Source organism: Nyctereutes procyonoides, unplaced genomic scaffold (genome assembly GCF_905146905.1).
Source record: "Nyctereutes procyonoides isolate TBG_1078 unplaced genomic scaffold, NYPRO_anot_genome, whole genome shotgun sequence".
NCBI lineage: Eukaryota > Metazoa > Chordata > Mammalia > Carnivora > Canidae > Nyctereutes > Nyctereutes procyonoides.
Window position 1 is genome coordinate 24,766,317 of NW_026575049.1, and position 20,521 is coordinate 24,786,837.

Consider the following 20,521-nt stretch of genomic DNA (forward strand, 5'->3'; position numbering starts at 1 on the left):
GCAGGTGAGGTGGGGGTGTAGGGGGGTCGGGCTTTTGATTCTGCCACACACTGATGTGGGATCTTGGACAAGCTTGCACGGCTCCTCTGGATCTCAGTTCCCAGACTCTTCAGTGTTGTACCTCTGAAGTTCCTTTCGACGCCCATTCCATGTCTCTGACACTCCCAATTGGATGCAATAAGCATTTGGTTCCCCTGCACCGTAGATGATTTCTAGGCAGTTCTTTACCACTTTCCCAAACTCTATTTTGTACAGAAGCAGGAACCCCTCCAGGAACCCCTCTGGCCTCTCGCCTCCCCAACAGCCCTCAGCCTGTCCTTTAATTGCCCACCCATCCTCCCTAATAGCTCTCCCCAAACTCTGCTCTTTTCCCCAATTAATTAAAAATTAGTCTCAGGCTCCAAGTTCAACACTTTGGATTTCTATTCCTGTCCTTCCTCCTCATTCCTCTTCCTTGTAAATGAGTTTAGTTTCTTATTTATCCTTCCACTGTCCTTTGCTTCTGAGATGCTGGATGGTGAGAGTGAGGTGGGCCTGGTGGGCTGGCTGCCTCAAGCTGACCTGGGATTTGCAGGCTGGGGCTGACTGAACTGCTCCTTGGCTCGAAAACCCACTCTTGTGCTAGACTGGCTTACCACAAAGGTGGAGTGGGTAGGTGCAAGGAGCAGGATTCCAGGGGCAACAGGAAATGTCCTACGTGTCTCAACAATACCCACCTGCTGAATGACACTTCATCCTCGGAAATCTGTTCCCATGAACTCTCTGTAGAACCCTTTCCTTGTACAAAGGTACTAAGCATCTAAGACCATGTGTGCTTACTGCATACCTGGCACCAGCCTAGACCTTGTGAGGGATTCAAAGTTAAGTAACAAACCCGGCCAGGCAGGTTCCCCCCCTTTAGGGGATTTTCATGCCACTGCAAGTCAGTCCACGTGGCACCCCTACTCTGCCCCCAGCGCGTCCAGTTGGCAGCATCACCTATGGTCACACAGGGGTTACTTCAGTGGGTTGCTGGGTTGAGTGGCTGGAGAAGAGAGAGACAGGGAGAGAGGAGGCCGCAGAGGAACCTGGAGACATTTGGAAGGGACCTCAAGGTGGGAATGTTGGGATTGTCTGTGCTCCTTGGGTTTCCTGACTCAGAGGTCTGATGCCTGCTGGGGATGGCCCCCCTGGCAAGGGGGTAATAGTGGGCACAGTTTCTGGCCACCACCTCAAGGGCTTTCTTTGGAGAGGTGCAGAGTCCCCCTGCAGGTCTCTGGCAGCCACCCTCCCTGCCCAGTTGGCCTTTCCTTAGCAGCAGCTTCCCCAGAGGTAGGGAGGAGGAGCCTGCTGGGGCTCCATGGTGGTGGTGGTGCCTACTGTGGCCCTTTCCCACAGGCATGAAGACCAGAAATGGACCTGTGTTCAGTAACTAGAGGCTGCTCAAGCCAGCTCTGGCTCCTTGATGGATAAACTGTCAGCCACTGATCATAAATACCTAGCTTACATCGGGGCTTGGAGATGCACACACAAAATACAACTGAGAGAAAAAGAAAGGTGCAGGACAGTAAGTGTGCATAGAGGATAGTGATACAACCATCTTCGTCAGCTTCTGTTCCAGCTCTGCCTCCTCCAGGAAGCCCTCCCTGATCTGGCACCTGGAGCTGTGCCTGTCCTGCCTTCCTACATTCTCCCACATAGGTCTGTATCCCCTGGCAGACTGTGGGCTCAAGGGAAGCCACATTTCTTCAGTAACTGTGTTCCCAGGACCTGAGATGGAATGGATGCTCAGTGACTGTTTACCAACTGATCATCTCAGCTAAAGGAGGACCAGAAGAGAACTCGGGGGAATGTCGAGAATTGAAGAATTTCATCCCCCAGCTGCATCAAGGTTCAGCATATCTTACTTTCTTTGATTTTTCTGAGTTCAGGGGGGGGGGGGGTCCAGGTGCAGGTTCATGATCTCTCCAGCCTGAGGACGGGTCTGCTTTTTTCTTTTCGGAGTTGTACCTTGCTTGCCATGCTGGTTTGGCTTTTCACGGTACTGCCAGTGGTGCTGAGAACCCCACAGAACATCAGTGCTGAAGGGACCTCTGCCGATCATCACTCAGTTCCCAGTGGTTCTCATTTTCCTGTTTCCTTCCTGAGGATCCTTGGAACCCTTGCTGAACATCTGTAAGATGTGGACATCAAACGTGCAGGGTTGTTGTAGAGAACAGACATGCCACATCCCGGGCCTGGTGCACAGAAGGTGCTCAGTCAAGTTGGTGGTTAACCTTGCTCATCTGGTCATTTATCAAGGACCTGAGCCCCTATGCATATCTGGCCCAAATGATTCACCCTTGGAGAATTCATCGGCCTTGGACCCCTGTTCCTGCAGTTGCAAGTGGTCTGGTGAGAGCATGCTCTTGAGCACATGCAGCCCCTCCCATCAGGATTCCCCTCCATCACCTGCAACATGCACAACCCAAGAGATCTGGAAAAGTTTATCAGCCCAGCAGATACGGGCTTCCCCGACTGAGAATTGGCAATCCAATTTGCCCTCTCCTTTTCAAGATGAGAAATATGGGCCCAGAGGAGTCTGGGTTGCAGTCAGAATCCACGGGACACCTGGCTGGCTCAGCAGTTTAGTGCCTGCCTTCAGCTCAGGGCATGATCCTGGAGACCTGGGATCGAGTCCCGCATCAGGCTCCCTTCAGGGAGCCTGCTTCTCCCTCTGCCTGTGTCTCTGCCTCTCTCTGTGTGTCTCTCATGAATAAATAAATAAAATCTTAAAAAAAAAAAAAAAGAATCCAATTTCAAAGCATGACACAGACCCTCACTTTCCTGGAAAAGCCACACCCAGAAAGGGCACAGAGCCAGCCATCTGGAACTCAGGATGGTGCCCTTGATAAAGGCAGGGAGGCGTGGGTACCTCTGGACAGCCCCACGCGGAGGCAGGCTGCAGGAGGGTGAAGGGTGGCTGCTGGGGCCACTTGTACACAGCACAGCTTGTCCCTGCCAGCCCAGGTGCTGCATGCCTGAGCTGGGGTCAGCTAGGTTGCCCTGTTTACACAGGGACACAGACCTTTTGCCCCTCAGCCCGCGGAATGTCCGCCTTGAGGCATGCCCCACACCAGGCAGCTCTGCCCCACATGCACAGAGCCGCCCAGGCCTCCAGACGCAAGTGCCAGGCAGCTCGGAACAGGAGTGACACCTTGGGGAAAGAGGTCAAAGTGCACACGTTTATTTTCTAGAACAAAGGCTAAAAGAATCAAGTTTCTTTCATTTTATTTTAAGAAGGACAAAAATTGTTATTAAAACATCTACATTATTATCAAGATACTAGACCTTATGAATATTTAATATTAAAGTGTGGTATTCTTAAATTTTTAATACACAGACATTTTAAAAGGACCATTAAATTGATTACTGCCCAGCTGAGAAATGCAGCATCCCTCCTTCCCCTTCCCCAAAAGGGACACTCACATCGGGGGCACCTGTCCGAAGTCTTGTCTCTGCCTGCTGGCAGTGGGCACAGGCCCCTGAGTCAACTCTCCAAGCCTCCCAGTTGGGGTCACCACTGAAATGATCACCCTCAACATTCAAAGTGTACTCCTGCTCCTCCGCCCCCTGCCTCTTTGCTCTCTTCCCAACCCTGGGGGGAGAATCCAGCTCTAGCCAGGCTGGGGAGCCCCAGATCCCAAGGGCTCCTGGATGGAGAACAGGTTGAAAAAGAAAAATCTAGATAGACTCTGATCCTATTCTCTGGGGCGGGAGACACACACCAATCATTTTCTTGGCTGGAGCACCACTGCTCTCTCCCAGCAAGGCTGGAGTGGTCTGGAAACTGGGCCTGGGCAGGGCCACTCTTGCCCCTGCTGCCAAACCACCTCCAACCCATGGCTCCAAGGCCCCCAAATCTGAAAAATCCCTCTTAATTACACCAGGATGGCTGCATTTTCTGGCCAAATTCTTTATCTTTAGCCCTCATTAGAAGTGATTCCTTGGATACCACACACATATATAATATTATATAGAGCGATATATTTAATACCTGTGTATATATGCATCACGGGGGCGACATATATACACACTAAAAACGAGGCTGGTGACGACAGACTGCAACATCACGGATCAGGGAAAACAAGTGTCATCGACATTCACAGCCATGGCCCCCACCTTGCGTGTGGTCTCTCCTCCCCTCCAGTCATGCCACCAGCGCCGGGAGGGATTCTGTGGTGCTGGCCTGCTGGGGGCAGGGGCGAGGGGGGGTACAGGGAGAGGGAAGGGTGCATGCCACGGTTACTGGGGAGGGCTGGGCAGTGACAGCAAGAGGAACAACGTTCTCTGCGCCCGGGGTGCCCATAATCACATCATTGCTCGCTATCGATCCTTGCTTGAGGAGAAATGAGGGGGATTCCATTCTCTCCGTCTCACCCCCACCCCTGACTCCAGCTGTGGCCCCCGGTTCCTCCCGGGGGGAGGGCCCACAGTGTGGGACATTCTGGAATGTCTCAGGAACTGGGGGAGGCTGGGTCTGCCCATGGGTCGGGGGGTGGGATGGAGAGGAGGGGGTACACGCAGACGGGCAGACGAGAGGGTGGGGACAGGGATGGGACAGGGCTTGGTGGCTGGGGGCAGGGGCTGGGGGTCAGCTGGGGTCCCAGGCAGCCGGCAAGGCCAGGAATCAGGGAGGGCTAGGACGCAACTGTATGTCTAGGTCTGAGGAGAAGGGGGAGAGGGCCATGCTGGGTCCCCAGGAAAAAGGGGCTGGGTATGATCCCCAACTGGCCCCTGCTGCCCAGTGTCACCTCCCTTCTCTCCACATTCCTGACCCCACCCCTCCCCTTCCTCCCAGTACATCACGTGGAAGCTGAGCCCACGGGCACCCTGCCCATTACCACGGCCCAAGTGGGCGTCATGCTGCCACACTCCCCACAACCATACTCAGGAGGGGACGGTCCCTCTGCAGAGTGCGGACATGACCTCCCTTCCTCAGCCCAGAGGTGGCACTGCCTGGGACACCCATGGCACACTGATTCAGAGACGGTCCTGTCCCTGCCAAGAGCCTGGAGGCTCCAGCAGACAACTGGCCCTCTCCTGGCTCTACCTCGTTCCGTGGCCTGGAGACCCTGGGCAGGTCACCCATCCCTGCCCAGCCTTTGTCTCCCTCTCTGCAATGAGGGGGTCTGGGCCGAATCATCTCCAGGGACTCTGAGGACCTAGTCTACATTCAGTGGCCCACGAAGAGGAGGGTCGGGCCGGTGGCCTGGCTGGAAAGGCTCCAGAGATCATCTAGCCCAGCCCCACCCACTCTTCCAACCAGAGGGGAAACTGAGGCCCTGGAGGGCAAGCGACCAATATTGTGTTCCTGGCTCCATCCTGGGGTGGCATTTAAAGCTAATTGGGGCCTCCAGCCCTCTGTGGTGTCCTGATCTGCCCCCAGGGGAGGTGGGGATGGGGTGAGGGTAGGGCAGGGAGGACCCTCCTGCTGCAGATTCAAGTGGGGACCCCAGGCTCCCCAGCCCTGAGCTTTGGGCCCCCTTTAGGAGCAGACAGAAGTTAAAGCTGTAGGCTGAGGCTGGAGGGGTGGGCCAGGCCCCTCCCTCCCCAACCAGGGGAGCCCAGGGGGTGGGGGCATCTGCCTGGGGTTCTGGCAGGATGAGGACCCTGGGACCGCTTAGGGCTGCAGCATGTGGCCCTGGGTCTGCAACAGGTGGTGGGGGCAGAGAGGATGGAGGGGGCCCCGGAAGGGGCTAGGGGCTGCCTGAGGAGGGCGGCCCCCCACCCCTGCCCTGGCCCTCCTATCAGGCCCTCTGTCCCCACCCCCGCCCCTGACCCTAGGACTTCACCCGAGGCCCAGAGCAGGCCCTACTCCCCAGTGACAGCAGCGGCAACAGGGGCTTCTGGAGCGGCACCGGCAGTGTTCCCGTCCTCTTGCAGCAGGAAGTTGTATTTGCCAAAGTCGTCATCCCGGGGGCACAGAAGCATATCCTTGCGGGCCTTGGCCAGCTTCTGCTTCAGCACCTCGCGCCGGTCCAGCCACTCGGTGAGCTCCTCCTGCCCGTGAGCGCAGCGGCACTTGTCCCCATCTGGGCAGGCCTTGCCCTTCTGGAGCCTGTGGGCAGCAGAAGGCTCACTGCCCACGCCCCGCGCCCTTTCCACCACGGGCTGCAGACCCCGGGCTGGCTACTTGGCTTTCCCCAAGACAAGCCTCTCCCTGGACAGCCTCGGGCCCAGCCTCCTCTAGGACCTGACCCAGGGCTGCAGGTGGGGGCCTGGCGGTTCTGAGCCCCAGGCAGCATCCCACCCCACCCCAGCCCCACGCTCCTCACATCCACGAGCAGCTGCTCTGGGACACCACCCTCTGCACGCCATCTCTAGGACAAGGGGCATGGGGGCTGGCCACGGGCTCTCTCAGGCCCACCCTGCAGCCCACCAGGCCCGCCATGCCCACCCACGGCCCTGCCCTCCCTGGGAGCACCTGTCGCAGAGCCGGAACTCGCCCATGGGGAAGCGGTAGGCCCAGCCACTGGCGTCGCTGTCGGAAGTGAAGACCTTCTCTTTGTGCTTCTCGGACTGGATGTGCTGCTGCCACTGCTTCTTACTGTTGCTGTTTTTGCCGCAGAGCCAGCAGTGGTAGCCCATCTGGTGGGGGGCACAGCCGCCGTGGGTGCCCATTCCTCACACTTTTGCCCAGACCGATCCCCCCAGGGTGGCTGAGCCCACCCCAACGCCCAACCAGATCAGGCTTGGGGGCTGGCCCGAACATGGGTGAGGCCGTTACCATGATGTCGGCGTAGTCCGTGGGCATCTGGATCTGCTTCTCCCCTTCCCGAGAACTGATCGGGGTCCCTTCCCCTGGCTTCCCTGGGTTGTGTTTCTTCAACCACATGTCATAGGTCTGCTGCATGTCCAGGACTGGTGGGAAGGAGAGGACAGGGTGCTTGGTGGGACAGGATTCTCCATCCGTTCTGCCCCATGATCCGCCGCCCCCCCCACCCCCGGATGTGGGAGCTGGGGGCACCGCAGGCTTTGCTGTCGGGCTGCCTGGTCAACAATGGAAAATGCAGAGAGGGTAGGGCCAGGGGTGGCAGGAGGAGGGCCTGGGTGGCAAAGGGAGAGAGCAGGTATTCTTGAGCCTGCTGATGAGTTGGGGTATCTGGCAATGAGGGGACCCTGGGCCAGGCCCCCATCCTGCCTGGTCTTCCCACTCACTCTTATTCTCCTTCATGAATGTCCACATGTCCCTCTCCTCTGGGCTGTGTGCAAAGGAGCAGTTCCCCACGTACTGGCACTTGCGGCCATTCTGCGCATGGATGCAGAGCTGCAGGGTGGGTGTGGGGTGAGCCTGCTGAGTCCGTTGGATTATGCGACAGCTCCAACCAGCAGGCAAGCCCTCCCAAGGCCCCTCTGCCCCCACACCTGAGTTCCTACCACCACCCTGCACCCCATTCCTGGCGCTCACATCGTATTGCTGTGGGAAGTTGCGAATGGATGGCAGTGGCCTCACCGACACCCATTTCCTCTTGGCCTTTGACATCACCAGAAGGACCCGCCGCTCCTTGGTCCAACTGTAGGACAGACGGGTGCTTTTTGGGGAGAGCCCAGTGCAGAGCCCCAGCCTCCTTACCCATGGTGCTCGGGTGGGCCCCACCCTGCCAAAGCCCCTGCTGGGCGCCTGGCTCACCAGTGCCGGGCCTTGGCGCTACAGTACTTGAGATCTTTGTCAGGCTCTACCACCTGCCCATTCCTCCAGCACTGGCCACACACAAACTTCATCTGCAGGTCGAAGGTGCTGGGCCCATGTGTCCGAGGGGCGCCCTGTTGGGGGAAGGGCATCGGTGAATCCAAAGGCATCAGGGCGGAGGCCTGGAGTCTGTTACACAGGTGGCCTCCAGGAGTGTTAGGGCCACTCAGGGCCTTAGAATGAGCCGGCCCATCACCACTTCCCAGAGGGAAGTAACCTCCCCACTCTAGGTCCCCTGGCCTCTCAGTGTGGGAACCAGGCCTGGGACGGGGCTTCTGATTCCCGATCGAATATTCTCTGCCTTCTCTGGCTGGTCCCCATGGGTCTGCTCTTTGGAGCTGCTGGCATTTCCCTGAGCATGGCCTGCTTTTGCACATGCTGTTCCCTCTGCCTGGAATGCCCTTCCTCTGGACTTGGTCAAGCTGGTTCTGGAAACTTTCAAAACTCAGCTCGAGTACCACCTCCTTTAGGAAGCATTCCCTGGAGTTCTTCTAAGTGGCAGCCACCCATCCTAGGAGCTCCCACAGTACCTGACTCATGTTGATCAACTCCTCCAGCTAGGAGGGCTGGCCTGGCAGGCAGCAGGGCCCAGGTGGGAAGCTACTTGCACAGGAGCCTGCCTGGGTGGCCCTGGACTTCATCCTCATGCTCTGCTCTAGCCTTTCCTTTGAAGGCAGGGGGGCCTGTTCTTTGGCACCCTTGGGATGGGAGGGGGCGGTGAAAGTGGGGGAGATGCCCACGCAGCCTTGTCTTCTGCCACTTTCAACCTCCTCCTCCAACTACGTTGACTAAATTACTGACTGTCCCATTACCTAGAGCCTCTCTGTCCTCTCTGGAGCCTCAGATGTGGGGTCCCCCCTCCAGGCTGCTCTCTCTCCCCCAGGCTAGAAGAGGGTACATGTTCTCTACTGTGGGAGTACCCTGTGTGCCTGGCACTACCTCGCTCAGGGCCTGTCCTTGAGCAGGAAGGGGTTCTGTCCACGTGTGTTGACTGACCCTTGGCCGGGTACTGGACGACTTGCAGCCTGGCTCAGCCCCAGGATAACCCCCATGTCACCTCGGTAACAAGGTAAAAGCAGAGCTTTGTAACTAGGGCATGGCCTGTGCTGGAGCAGGCAGGAGGTTCTCCACATCACTACTGATCTCTAGGTGTCCCACTGGATTCTCACAGAAGCCTGAGGGGACCATTTCACAGGTGAGGGAATTGCGGGGGCGGGGGGGGGGGCTACTCTAACGAACAGCCATGCCAGGTCACTGAGCTTCCCTTTCTACAACTGTACAGCCTCACCAACTCCTCGCTGTAGCCCTGGGGTCGGGTAGGACTGAACAGAAGCAGAGGCTCACAGAGGTTACTAATCCACCCACGGGTAAGTGGTCTGAGGACAGGATCCTGGTGAAAGGCAGGAGCTTTGTTGTGGGATGGCATAGCTGCGGTGCCGTGGGCACTGGGCCCGAGCAGCTTCTCCCCTGGCATCTCATCCTTGGCCTCAAGTGCTGCTGACTCCGCCCTCTGGTGGCAAGCAAGCAAGACGCCTCATGCCCTGGTTGTGGCCAGGCCTGGCACAGAAGCCCTGTTCCCCACCCAGGCCCAAGAGTGGCAACTTGGGTGGGCTGGGTGGGGCCCCTGGCAGCAAAAGGGGGTTGAAGCCTCTCATGGCACCCTTGGGCAGCTAGGCCTGCCCCTGTTCCTGGGGACCCTGGCAGCAGCCCTGAGGAGGAAGAAGGGGTAGGAGGTGGTGAAGACTCAGAGTTCTCTTAGAAGATAACACTGCAGGTCCAACCCAAGCCCCTCACTGCTTTCCAGCCAGGATCCTGGCCAGGAACAAAAAACAAACCACATGGCAGAGAGGGGGTAGGGAAAAGAGGACAGTACAGGGAGGGACAGAGAAGGAGGACAACCCAGGAAGCGGGGAGAGAAAGAAAAAGGACCAGAATGATGGACCAGAGAGAAGGGCAAGTCCCAAAGGAACCAGGCAGCCCTGTGGGGCAGCCTGCCCTGCCCCCTGGCTCACTGCCACACCCACTCAGGAGGGGCCAGGGGCCTAGCCTTCTCCCAAAGTGACTGGTGGGTGGGTTTGGCCTGGCGAGGGGGGGGGGGTCATCCCTTATGTGTGGATGGCATAGGGGGGCTCACCTCACACTATCTTTTGGGCCTGAGACCACCCTTTCTTTTCCCGCTGTCATCCACGGTTAAAACAGTCCCTACCTCTTGGGGAGGATATGAGGATTGAGGATGGCATGGGGCCCAGTGTGGAGCAGGGACTCTGCAAGCTGCAGCTTGGTCAGGTTCTATGACCCTCACAGCCACCCTGGAGATGGCAGGCAAGATTATGATCCCCATTTTATGGGTGGGGAATCCTCTGGTGGTGGGAATGGTGCTGGTTGGGGGTGGGGAGCAGAGCAAGCTCTGGATAAGATGTCAGAGAACCAGGCATTTATTCCACTAAGTGTGCCCCTGGGTTAGTCTCTAGCATGCTCTGAGACTCAGTTTCCCCATCTGCAAATGCCACAGTGCCACAGCTCACTTCTTCAGGAACAGGATGAGGATTGGGATGGATGGGAATGGTACGATCCATGGGAAGGAATATTTACACAGTCTCAAGGACCCTCCCCAGAAGATACTTTTTATTACAAAGGGGGAAAAACATAACTTCAAGGTAGAGAAACCTTTACCTTGGAGGCACCTTTAATCAAGTGATTACCAGTAAAGTGACACACAGAGATGATGTGCTCCTGATGAGTGAACTGAGGCGAGCATAATAACATCACCTCTGGGGTTTGAGGAACCAGACAATCCCAAATGGATGAGCCTTATACAAGATAGCGGCTCTTCAAAACCATCAGTATCATGTAAGACAAAAAAGACCAGGGGACTGCTCTAGATCCAAAGAGACTAGACAGGGGCCCCTGGGTGGCTCAGTTGGTGAAGTGTCTCCCTTCGGCTCAAGTCATGATCCTGGGGTCCTGGGGTTGAGCCCTGTGTCGGGCTCCTGCTTAGCAGGGAGCCTGCTTCTCCCTCTCCCTCTGCCCTTCCCTCCACTCATGCTTTCCCTCTCTCTCAAATAAATAAATAAAATCCCTAAAGAGAGAGAGAGAGAGAGAGAGAGACTATAGAGACACAACAAATAAATACAGTGTCACTTGGGATTTGGGGACGATTCACAAAATCTGAATAATAGGACATCATCTGAAAAATTATAGCAATGTTAGTTCTGTGATGCTGACAACTGTCCTGTGGTTATTATGTAAGACAGTGTCCTTATTTTTAGGAAATAGACACCAAAGGATTTAGGGGTGATGAGGCATCATGTCTACCACTTATTCTCAAATGGTTCTGGAGAAAGTATGTATATAATTGTATATATATGTCTATGTGTGGACACACACACACACACACACACACACAGGACAAAGTGAGTGTGGAATGTGGTAAAATGGTTACTATCTGGGGAATCCAGAAATGAGAATACACAAATTCTTTGTAGTATTCTGGTAATTTTCTGCTAAGTCTGAAATTACGTTCAATTAAAGGGATGGGGAATGGCCCTCAGGGTCCTGGGTCCTACCCCCAATGCCAATCCAGGGCCTCACCAAGCTGCTGCTGGCCTTCCCTGCATGGGCCTCCATCTGCTGCCAGTACTTCTTGGATTCCTGGACGATGTCTTCGTGGGTCATGCCTGTGGAGGGTGGGACCAGACACGGCGTATGTGAAGGAGAGTAGCAAAGAGAAAGGCAGGGGATCTGCAAGGGCCACCCAGGCCCATGCGAAGGAGCCCCAGCCCCCAGCTAGGCCCTGCCACACAAACACATGGGCAGCAGAGAAAGCACTCATCCTCTCTGGGCCTCTTAATCTGCATTAAGAATGAAGGACCTCGGGCATCTCGGGTGGCTCAGTGATTTAGCGCCTGCCTTCAGCCCAGGGCGTGATCCTGGAGACCCGGGATCGAGTCCCATGTTGGGCTCCTTGCATGGAGCCTGCTTCTCCCTCTGCCTGTGTCTATGCCTCTCTTTCTGTGTGTGTCTCATGAATTGACAAAATCTTTAAAAACAAAAACAAAAACAGAAGGAAGGACCTCGGGGCACCTGGATGGCTTAGTTGGTTAAGCTGCTGCCTTCAGCTCAGGTCATGATCCTGGGGTCCTGGGATTGAACCCCACATCAGGCTCTCTGCTCAGTGGGGAGCCTGCTGCTCCCTCTGCTCCCTACTTATGCTCTCTGTTGCTCTCTCTGTCTCTTTCTCTCTCAAATAAATAAATAAAATCTTAATAAAACAAATAAAAGAAGAACCTGCTCCAAGCCCTCACAGGGAGCAGGAGAATCAAATGCAGCTAAGAGTGGGAAAATGCAGGAGAAAGATGTTGGCTCTGCAGCATGGCATGGTGACTGCCTTCATGCCAGTCTCTTGGGTCTGCTGCTCAGCACCCTTCTTTGACACCCACCCCCCTCAGTGGGGGTCTCAGGCCTGACTTCTGCTTGGTGGCCTCTAGTCCACTGGTTGTTAGGGCTTCATGTTTGGCCCAGGCCGGCTCACTAGCTCACTGAGGGGCTGCTGCTCTTCACTGTGAGTGAGCAAAGGGGCAGCCACCCAAACGCTGTGACCCAGACCTTCCCAATTTGACTGCTGACTACTAAACCCACCCTCTGAGGTAAAGTTTGGAGAACTTTTTATGAAGTGTGCCTTCCTTCCATCTCCTCCAGTCCCTTTCTAGACTGATTTCCTTTTGATCCTGTTCTATGGATGCTGCTCCATGGTGACCATGTGTCACTGGGGAGTTCCTCTAGGCCAGGTACTGTGCTTGACACCCATCTTCTTCCTAGTGATTCCTAAATAGATCTCTCCAGCTCAGACGTCTCCTGTGAACTTCCAGACTTCCACATCCACCTGCCTGCTCACTATCTCTACTTGAAGTCCAAGAGGAAGCTCAAACCTCTCACATCCCACAGTGAACCCTGACAGGACTCCCCAAACCTGCTCCTCCTACAGCCTCCCCTGCTGAGAACATAGCAACCCCATCCTTCCAGTTACTCTGCTCAAAACCCTTGCAGTTGACCTTATGCCATCCTTTGTCTCATACTTCATACCTGGTCCATCAACAACTCCTGTTGGCTCCACCATCAAGATATCCCCAGAATCTGATCACTCCTTCCACCCCTGCCACTGTTAGCCGGCCTGAGCCACACCTTCCCTGGTTTCCCCACTGTCCGCCCTTACCCCTCTATCCTCCACCCAGTGGCCAGGGCGACTTTTAAAAAAATATTGATCAGGGCACCTGGGTGGCTCAGTTGATTAGGCATCTGCGTTTGCCTCAGGTCATGATCCTGGGGTCCTGGGATTGAGCCCTGTATTGGGATGCCTGCGCAATGGGGAACCTGCTTCTCCCTCTGCCTCTGCCCTTTCCCCTACTGTGTTCTCTCTCTCAAATAAATAAATTAAAATTAAATAAATAAAAAATATTGATCATATCACATATACCTCTACCCACTTAAACCCTCCACACCCTGCACATCATATTGAGAACAATCCTGACTCTATGTACAACCTAGAGACTTCCACACACTCAGGTCCCTACCAACCTCAGGCCCCCCTCCCCCCATGCACTAAGGTGCTCCACTCTCACAAACAGCATTTCTGTACCAAGCTGGCTCCCGCCTCAGGGCCTCCAGCCTTGCTCTTCCCTCTCCTGGCACTCTCTCCCTACCCTTTCTTTCTTTTTTTTTTTTTTTAAGATTTTATTTATTTATTCATAGAGATACAGAGAGAGAGAAGGGCGGAGATACAGGCAGAGGGAGAAGCAGGCTCCAGGCAGAGAGCCTGACGTGGGACTCGATCCAGCGTCTCCAGGATCACACCCTGGGCTGCAGGCGGCGCTAAACCGCTGCGCCACCAGGGCGGCCCTCTCCCTACCCTTTCTTGCTCAAATACCACCTCCTCACAGAGACCTTCCCCAACCATCTTATCCCAGATGCCCCAGCCTGAGCCCCTCTCCCTCTGCGTTACTTTCCTCTCAGCACTGAGCACGTCTGAAATCACACAACCCTATTTCATCAACCATAAGAAGAAGACGTCAATTGTTAGATGCACCGTTATTTTATGTTACACCCAAAACAATGCTGCTAAATTACATTACAATACACAGTGGGGGGAACGTGCGTCCTAGACCAGATGGAACGCAGGATTTTCTATGTACTTATTACGCTGTCTTGCCTTTGCTTACAGATATCAGATGTTCTCGGAGAACCAGGACCTCAAGGGGTCCTTGCTCAGGCCCGACACACAGCAGGTACACTCATCACACTATCAGATGAATGAGTAAGCGAATAGCTTTTAATCTCCTCAGCTGAGATGGAGATTATGGTCACCAGTTCACAGATGGGCAAGGGGAGGCTCAGCAAGGGGAAGTGACCTGCTGATGACCAACCAGGCAGCCTGGCTCTGCCCCTTCTTCCTCTTCCACCTGTGTTCTGCTGGCAGTGCCCGGATAGGGATAAACCCAGGATCTTTCAAACCTGGAAGCTCCCCAAGAGCAGGGCCTGGAAGCTTCTAGAGAGCAGAGCCTTTGTGTCCTCTGTGATGTAAGGGGCACCGGCTCCTGCAGAGGCACGTCTCCCATCAAGCCAACGCCCCTCTGAACTCCTTCAGGCCCCCTCTGCCACCTGCTGCGGGCTGGCCCATCCACCCTCAGCAGGTCCCACGCCTCCCCTCCGCCTGCCCCTGCCCAGCTCCCTCACCTGAGTACTGCTGCAGCAGCCACACTTTGAGCTCGATGAAGCTGTGGGCAAAGTGGCAGCTGTCTTCCCGCAGGCAGCCATAGCGCACCTCGTGGCGGCACACGTCGAACTGGAAATGCTCCTGGAACTGGCGGATCTTGGAATACTTGAGGGAGGTGGAGCGGACGATGTGCACCAGGCACCTGGTAGGCAGAGGGCGGGGGGCACGATGCAGTCTGCAGCACCCCCCCTGCCCTCCCCCACCATTCCCGGCAGGACTACTCTCCCTGAGCCTGGGCGAGCCTGAGGGGAGGGGCTCCTCTCTGGGTGTTCCTGCCCTTATGGAAGTGACGCTTCTAGATCATGAGAGCACAGGAGGCAAGAGGTGGGAGTCCTATACCCAGGCAGTCCCAGCTGTATGTCCTCCTCTGGCCTCAATCCTGGGTCAGCTCAAAGGGGGAGCTGCCAGGAGAAGGACACAGATGTCACCTGCTATGAGGCTGGGAGAAGGGAGCACCGGGGTGGGGGGGTGCAGGGAAGGGGCACAGGGAAGGGGCGCAGGTTCCCTCCCAGCTTGACGCACCAGAGCTGCTCCTGCATCCAGAGAAACCATAATCAAGCACCTCTTCTGGGACAGGAATTGCATTTTATTTTATTATTTTTTGTTGCTGGTCTTTAGTTTTTATTTCATAATCAAACAATGCTGCAGGTTGTGATCTTGGGGTCGTGGGATTGAGCCCCATGTGGTGCCCCATGCTCAGCATGGAGTCTGCTTGAGATTATCTCCCTCTCCTTCTGCCGCTCTCTCATGCCCCCCCCCCCACTTTCTCTCTCAAATAAATAAATAAATCTTTAAAAAAAAGGCCCCAAACTATAATTCTTAAATCCAGGTAAATTTGGGGGATAGTAAGGAAAATATGGCAGTGAGAGCACAAAGATTACAATATATTTTGAGCCGCTGGGGTGAAAGGGTGCTCTCCTGAGCTACAGAAGGAATGGCCTGGTAGTTAAGATAAAAATGCAAATCATGGGATGCCTGGGTGGCTCAGCGATTGAGTGTTTGCCTTCAGCTCAGGTCGTGATCCCAGAGTCCTGGGATCAAGTCCCATATCAGGCTCCTTGGGGGGAGTCCTCTTCTCCCTCTGCCTATGTCTCTGCCTCTCTCTCTCTGTGCATCTCTCATGAATAAATATATAAAATCTTTTTAAAAAATGCAAATCAAATTTATTAGATTTATGGGCCAGAAATTTTATTTTATTTTATTATTATTATTTTTAAGATTTTATGTATTTATTACAGACAGAGAGAGAGAGGCAGAGACACAGGCAGAGAGAGAAGCAGGCTCCATGCAGGGAGCCGGATGTGGGACTAGATCTTGGGTCTCCAGGATCAGGCCCTGGGCTGAAGGTGGTGCTAAACCGCTGAGCCACTGGGGCTGCCCCTGTTATTATTATTTTTAAAGATTTTATTTATTCATCCATGAGAGACAGAGAGAGAGAGAGAGAGAGAGGCAGAGAGACACAAGCAGAGGAAGAAGCAGGCTCCATGCTGGGAGCCTGACATGGGACTCAATCCTGGGTCTCCAGGATCAGGCCCTGGGCTTAAGGTGGCGCTAAACCGTTGAGCCACCTGGGCTGCCCAGGGACCAGGAATTTTAATTATGCTCACGGCAACCCTAGGAGATTGGGATCACCATCAACTTTACAGACAGGGAAACCAAAGGCTATAGCATTGATCAGGCTGGGATTTGGACACAGGACGCCGGGGCTCTATCATCCATGCTGGGGCAGAGCCAAGGGGAGTCACAGGGAGTGAAGGTGGTGCCAGGCCTGACCCAGATCCTCCCACTTGTCTGATGCCAACGTACTGACAGTGGAGGGCACCAGATGGGAGTCAGAGATGTGGCCTCCCACGTTGAGTGAGCTACTTCCAAGCCTCGTCAGTACAAAAGAGACTGTAACTCCTCCCTTCCAGGAGCAAGGAGATCATTAAAATACCGAGAGAATGCCTGGAATACAGATCTCATCTGTTGGTTTCATCTGTTCCAGGTGGATGCTGGATCTGAGCCCTAAATTCTGCCCCTCAGCTTGACACCCCAGGTACACCCTCTGGCTTCATTTGCTCCCCAGGCATCTGAACCACCCCAGCTCTCTGTGTACCCCTGCTCCCAGGCCCAGGCTGTGGGTCCCACTCACTTGTTGTTATAGAAGCTGTGCTTGGCAGCCAGGTTGGAGCAGACAGACGGAGAGTCCTTGGTGCCTTTGCTGATGATCCGGGGTTTACTGTCGAAGCAGATCTGCCAAGGGAGGGAGTGGGCTGGGACCCGGAATGGCTACCTGGCACAGACTGGGTCCCTGCCAGCCGTGCTGAGTCAGGGGAATGAGAAAGGGCACCCCAGGTCCTGTAGCCCCCACCTCTTTGGCTCTAGCTCCCAGATAACCTGGGCTGTGGCTCTCTCTGGTCCCACCACTCCAAATGCCTGGGGTAGGGGGTAACTCCAAGTCTCTGAGCCTGAGTTTTGCCAACTGGAAACTGGGGTGACCATGCCTGCTGTCCCACAGGCTCACTGTGAAGCTCAGGAAGGACATAACAGAACTGCAAGTGCTTTGTAAAGTACATGCAGCTGCTGGCCGGGAGCTGTGATGCCAGGCCAACTGCACTGAAGGGAGCGGCCAGTCCACCTGCTCCAAGGGTTGGAGGGGGAAGGACTGGCTATGCAATGGGTCAAGGTTGGGCTGAGCTGCACCAACCCTGCCAGCAACCTGGATCCAGAGCTCTCACTCCATGGAGATGGACCTGACACTATCACTGGCCTTATCATGCTCCGATCGGGCAGGGAAGCAAGGGGTCAGCGGGGTCTTCTGTGGCAGCTCTGGGGACAGAATTAACGACAACTTGGTGGAGCTGCTGGGATCAGAGCTGAGTCTTAGAGGGTCCAAGATGCAGGAACACAGGGAGGGCGCTCCAGGGAGAAGGGATGGCCTGGATACAGGCAGGGCGGTGGGCAGGAAGGTATAATGGGCATTGGAGCCAACACAGCTAGACGAGGAGGTGTGGGGAGGATGAGCACCTACAGTGCCTGGCACCCAGCCTGGCCTTTGATGGCCATCAGGAAAGAGTGGATATGATCATCTCTCTTTCCTTAGCAAGCTAGGGTCCCACAGGCCTTTCTGACAGTGCAAGGACCTACGGGTTCTAAAGTCAGGTCCCCCAAACCCCCAGGTTCCACTACTGACATTCTTCAGAGGCTCTCGAGCCCGGGAGGCCCACCCCAGCCCCAGCTGTGCCGGGGCCCGCAGAGGAGGCAGGCGGGCAGGTACCTCACAGAGGAAGGTGAAGATGCCCTGGTGCTCCTTAAGGAGCTTGGCGATGGTGAGGCTGCCGCGCTTGACGCCCCCCAGTGGGTCAAAGAGCAGGTCGCGGTTGAGGGTGCCTTTCCGCTCCTCTGTCCACACGTCGATCTCCTCCTGATGGTAGGCGAAGGTGCAGTTATCCCCGTACTTACAGTCCTGCTTGTTAATCATGTCTGCAAAGAGGCAACAGGACACACACGTTCTGCCAGGCGGGACGGCAGCCCATGGAGCCCCCGGGACACCGCGGTCGCAGGAGGTGCTCACGCTCAGCTCCTCCGCGGTGGGCTGGGGCGCTCAGGGGGGCAGGGGTGCTCATCTGGGACCTGGGAGGGCGGGGGGCAGAGATGGGGAAGGCCCTTCCCAGGCCAGGTCGCTTCTCTGCCCTGCACCTTGTGGGGGTGGGGGGACCTGTGTGTTCCAGCTACAGGGCAGGTGGTCACACCCCTCTACCCCCACCACAAAGCTGCCTTATGTGCTTGGGGTAGGATAAGAGGTGGGATGAGGGGGTTGGTAGATGAATACAAGCTCTAAATAAACACAAGGGGTTTCATTCTGATTATTCACCAGGAAAATGCCCTTAGTTAAGGGCCTGGGCCTTCGAATCCGGCAGACTTGGGCTGGGATTCCCTGTTATTCCTTAGCTGTCTGTCCCATAAACAGAGAACACTGGGTTGTTGTGGGAAGTAAGTGGAATAATAAATAAAACCCCTGGGGACCAGGGGCGCCTGGCCGGCTCAGGGGGTAGAACATGCAACTCTTGATCTCAGGGCCCTATGTTGGGTGTGGAGCCTACTTTAAAAAACAAAACAACACCCCCTCAAAACAAAACAAAACAAAACAAAACAAAACAAAACAAAACAACCCTGGGGACCAGGGAGTTGTGAGGGCAGCAGGCTCACAACCTGGAGCCCTGGTGGTCGAAACTTTTTCTTTCCCTCCCCTTGCTCACACTCTCTCTAAGATGCCCTACTCCATCCTTCTGCCAGGATGAGGGAGCTGATACACAGATGATCACCACCAACTGCTCTGTGCTGGAATCAGCTCTGCACCCAGGGAGTGGGGAGCCCTGTAGGGAATGGCTTCCCAAGATCCCAGGCGCTGCTTAATCAAGTTCAAGGGAATGTGCAAAAGAGTCTGGGTTCTGGGCAGCCCAGGTGGCTCAGAGGTTTAGCGCCACCTTCAGCCGAGGGGGCGTGACCCTGGAGACCCAGGATCAAGTCCCACGTTGGGCTACCTGCATGGAGCCTGCTTCTCTCTCTGTCTCTCTCTGTCTCTCTCTGTCTCTCTCTCTCTCTCATCTCTCATGAATAAATAAATAAAATCTTTAAAAAAAAAAGAGTCAGGGTTCTGTGTGTTTGGGGAGCGGTTAGGATAGATGGGGGACTTGTAAGCCTCAGAGAACTTGGACTTCCTCCACACTGGGCAGGTGAGAGCTGACCGAGGCCTTGTAGCCCAGAAGTGACATATCCTTAAGATCCTGTGGGAAGGACAGAGAGCTGACCCAGGGAACCCAGGGCTACTGTCCCCTGGGGAGATAAAGGCCTCAGTTTCCTAGCCCAGAGTTATGAGGATGTGTGATGGTAGGGACAGAAAGGTGACACTTGGGATGCCTGAGTGGCTCAGTGGTTGAGCATCTGCCTGTGGCTCAGGCTGCCTATGGCTCAGGATGTGATCCCGGGGCCAGGGATCGAGTTCCACATCAGGCTTCCTGCACGGAGCCTGCTTCTCCCTCTGCCTGTGTCTCTCATAAATAAGTAAATGAAAAATCTTAAAAAAAAAAAAAAAAAAAAAGAAGAGTGACACTCTAAAGCACTCAACAATGTCGTGACTGTTCACGCAGCACCATGTAGATTGGGAAATCAAAGACAGCAAATAAGGTACGTGACAAACGTCCACTAAATACTGGCCACGTTGACATGAACTGGAAGTGGGGATGATGACAACATGATAGTTTTTAAAAGCTAATATTGATCAGGGTGCCTGGGTGGCTCAGTGGTGGAGCATCTGCCTTTAGCTCAGGGTATGATCCCAGAGTCCTGGGATTGAGCCCTACATCGGGCTCCCTACTTTCCGGGACCTGGCTGACCCTCACACTCAGTAGGGGCTTCAGCTGGGATGGAACATCCCGAATTATCCCCACGCCACCCCACCCCTGCCCCCAGTCTATGGAGCTGTCAAGGTAGGAGCCTGATGCTCATTCTGATGTGGGATTCAGCCTCGATGAATGCCACCTTTGTCTAACTGCCGTAGCCCACCCACCTTTGCACAGGTAGTAAGAGCCCACAAAGCTGGTCTTGGTGGGCCGGGGCCGGATACGCTTCCAGGTCTGGTCTTCAGAGCTCCGGAGCCGGCCCAGCAGGATGTCCCGCTTGCATTTGTGTTCAAGGCCCTCGCGGTAGGTATAGTCTCCTGCCCTGGGCCCTGTGGGGACACATGGATAGAGATCGATTTCAGGTGTGGAACTGAAGGATGACGGCTGATGGGCCTGAGTAGCGGGACTCAGAGCCTTGCCTCAAAACCCACCTCCAAGGGGCGCCCGGGTGGCTCAGCGGTTTAGCACTACCTTCAGACCAGGGCCTGATCCTGGAGACACGGGATCTGAGTCCCACGTCAGGCTCCCTGCATGGAGCCTGCTTCTCCCTCTGCCTGTGTCTTTGCCTCTCTCTCTCTCTCTCTCTCTGTGTCTCTCATGAATAAATAAATAAAATCTTTAAAAAAAGAAAAAATACCCCACCTCCATCAGCTGGGC

The 20,521-nt window shown here is 55.1% G+C and overlaps 1 protein-coding gene across 1 annotated transcript in view; it reads right to left on the bottom strand.

Annotated features, from left to right (window-relative positions):
* Positions 1-3,232: 3,232 nt before the first annotated feature.
* The window catches only part of ZC3H7B (zinc finger CCCH-type containing 7B), a 62,592-nt gene continuing 45,303 nt past the window's right edge, over positions 3,233-20,521 (bottom strand). Inside the window, exons 13-23 of the mRNA XM_055328172.1 lie at positions 20,032-20,193; positions 17,740-17,945; positions 16,615-16,715; positions 14,441-14,622; positions 11,303-11,388; positions 7,652-7,785; positions 7,430-7,535; positions 7,180-7,288; positions 6,749-6,882; positions 6,446-6,609; positions 3,233-6,079 (exon numbers count right to left, since the gene is read on the bottom strand). Of these exons, the coding sequence (XP_055184147.1) occupies positions 5,833-6,079; positions 6,446-6,609; positions 6,749-6,882; positions 7,180-7,288; positions 7,430-7,535; positions 7,652-7,785; positions 11,303-11,388; positions 14,441-14,622; positions 16,615-16,715; positions 17,740-17,945; positions 20,032-20,193 (1,631 nt within the window). The 3' untranslated portion in view covers positions 3,233-5,832. The remainder of the gene's footprint in view (positions 6,080-6,445; positions 6,610-6,748; positions 6,883-7,179; positions 7,289-7,429; positions 7,536-7,651; positions 7,786-11,302; positions 11,389-14,440; positions 14,623-16,614; positions 16,716-17,739; positions 17,946-20,031; positions 20,194-20,521) is intronic.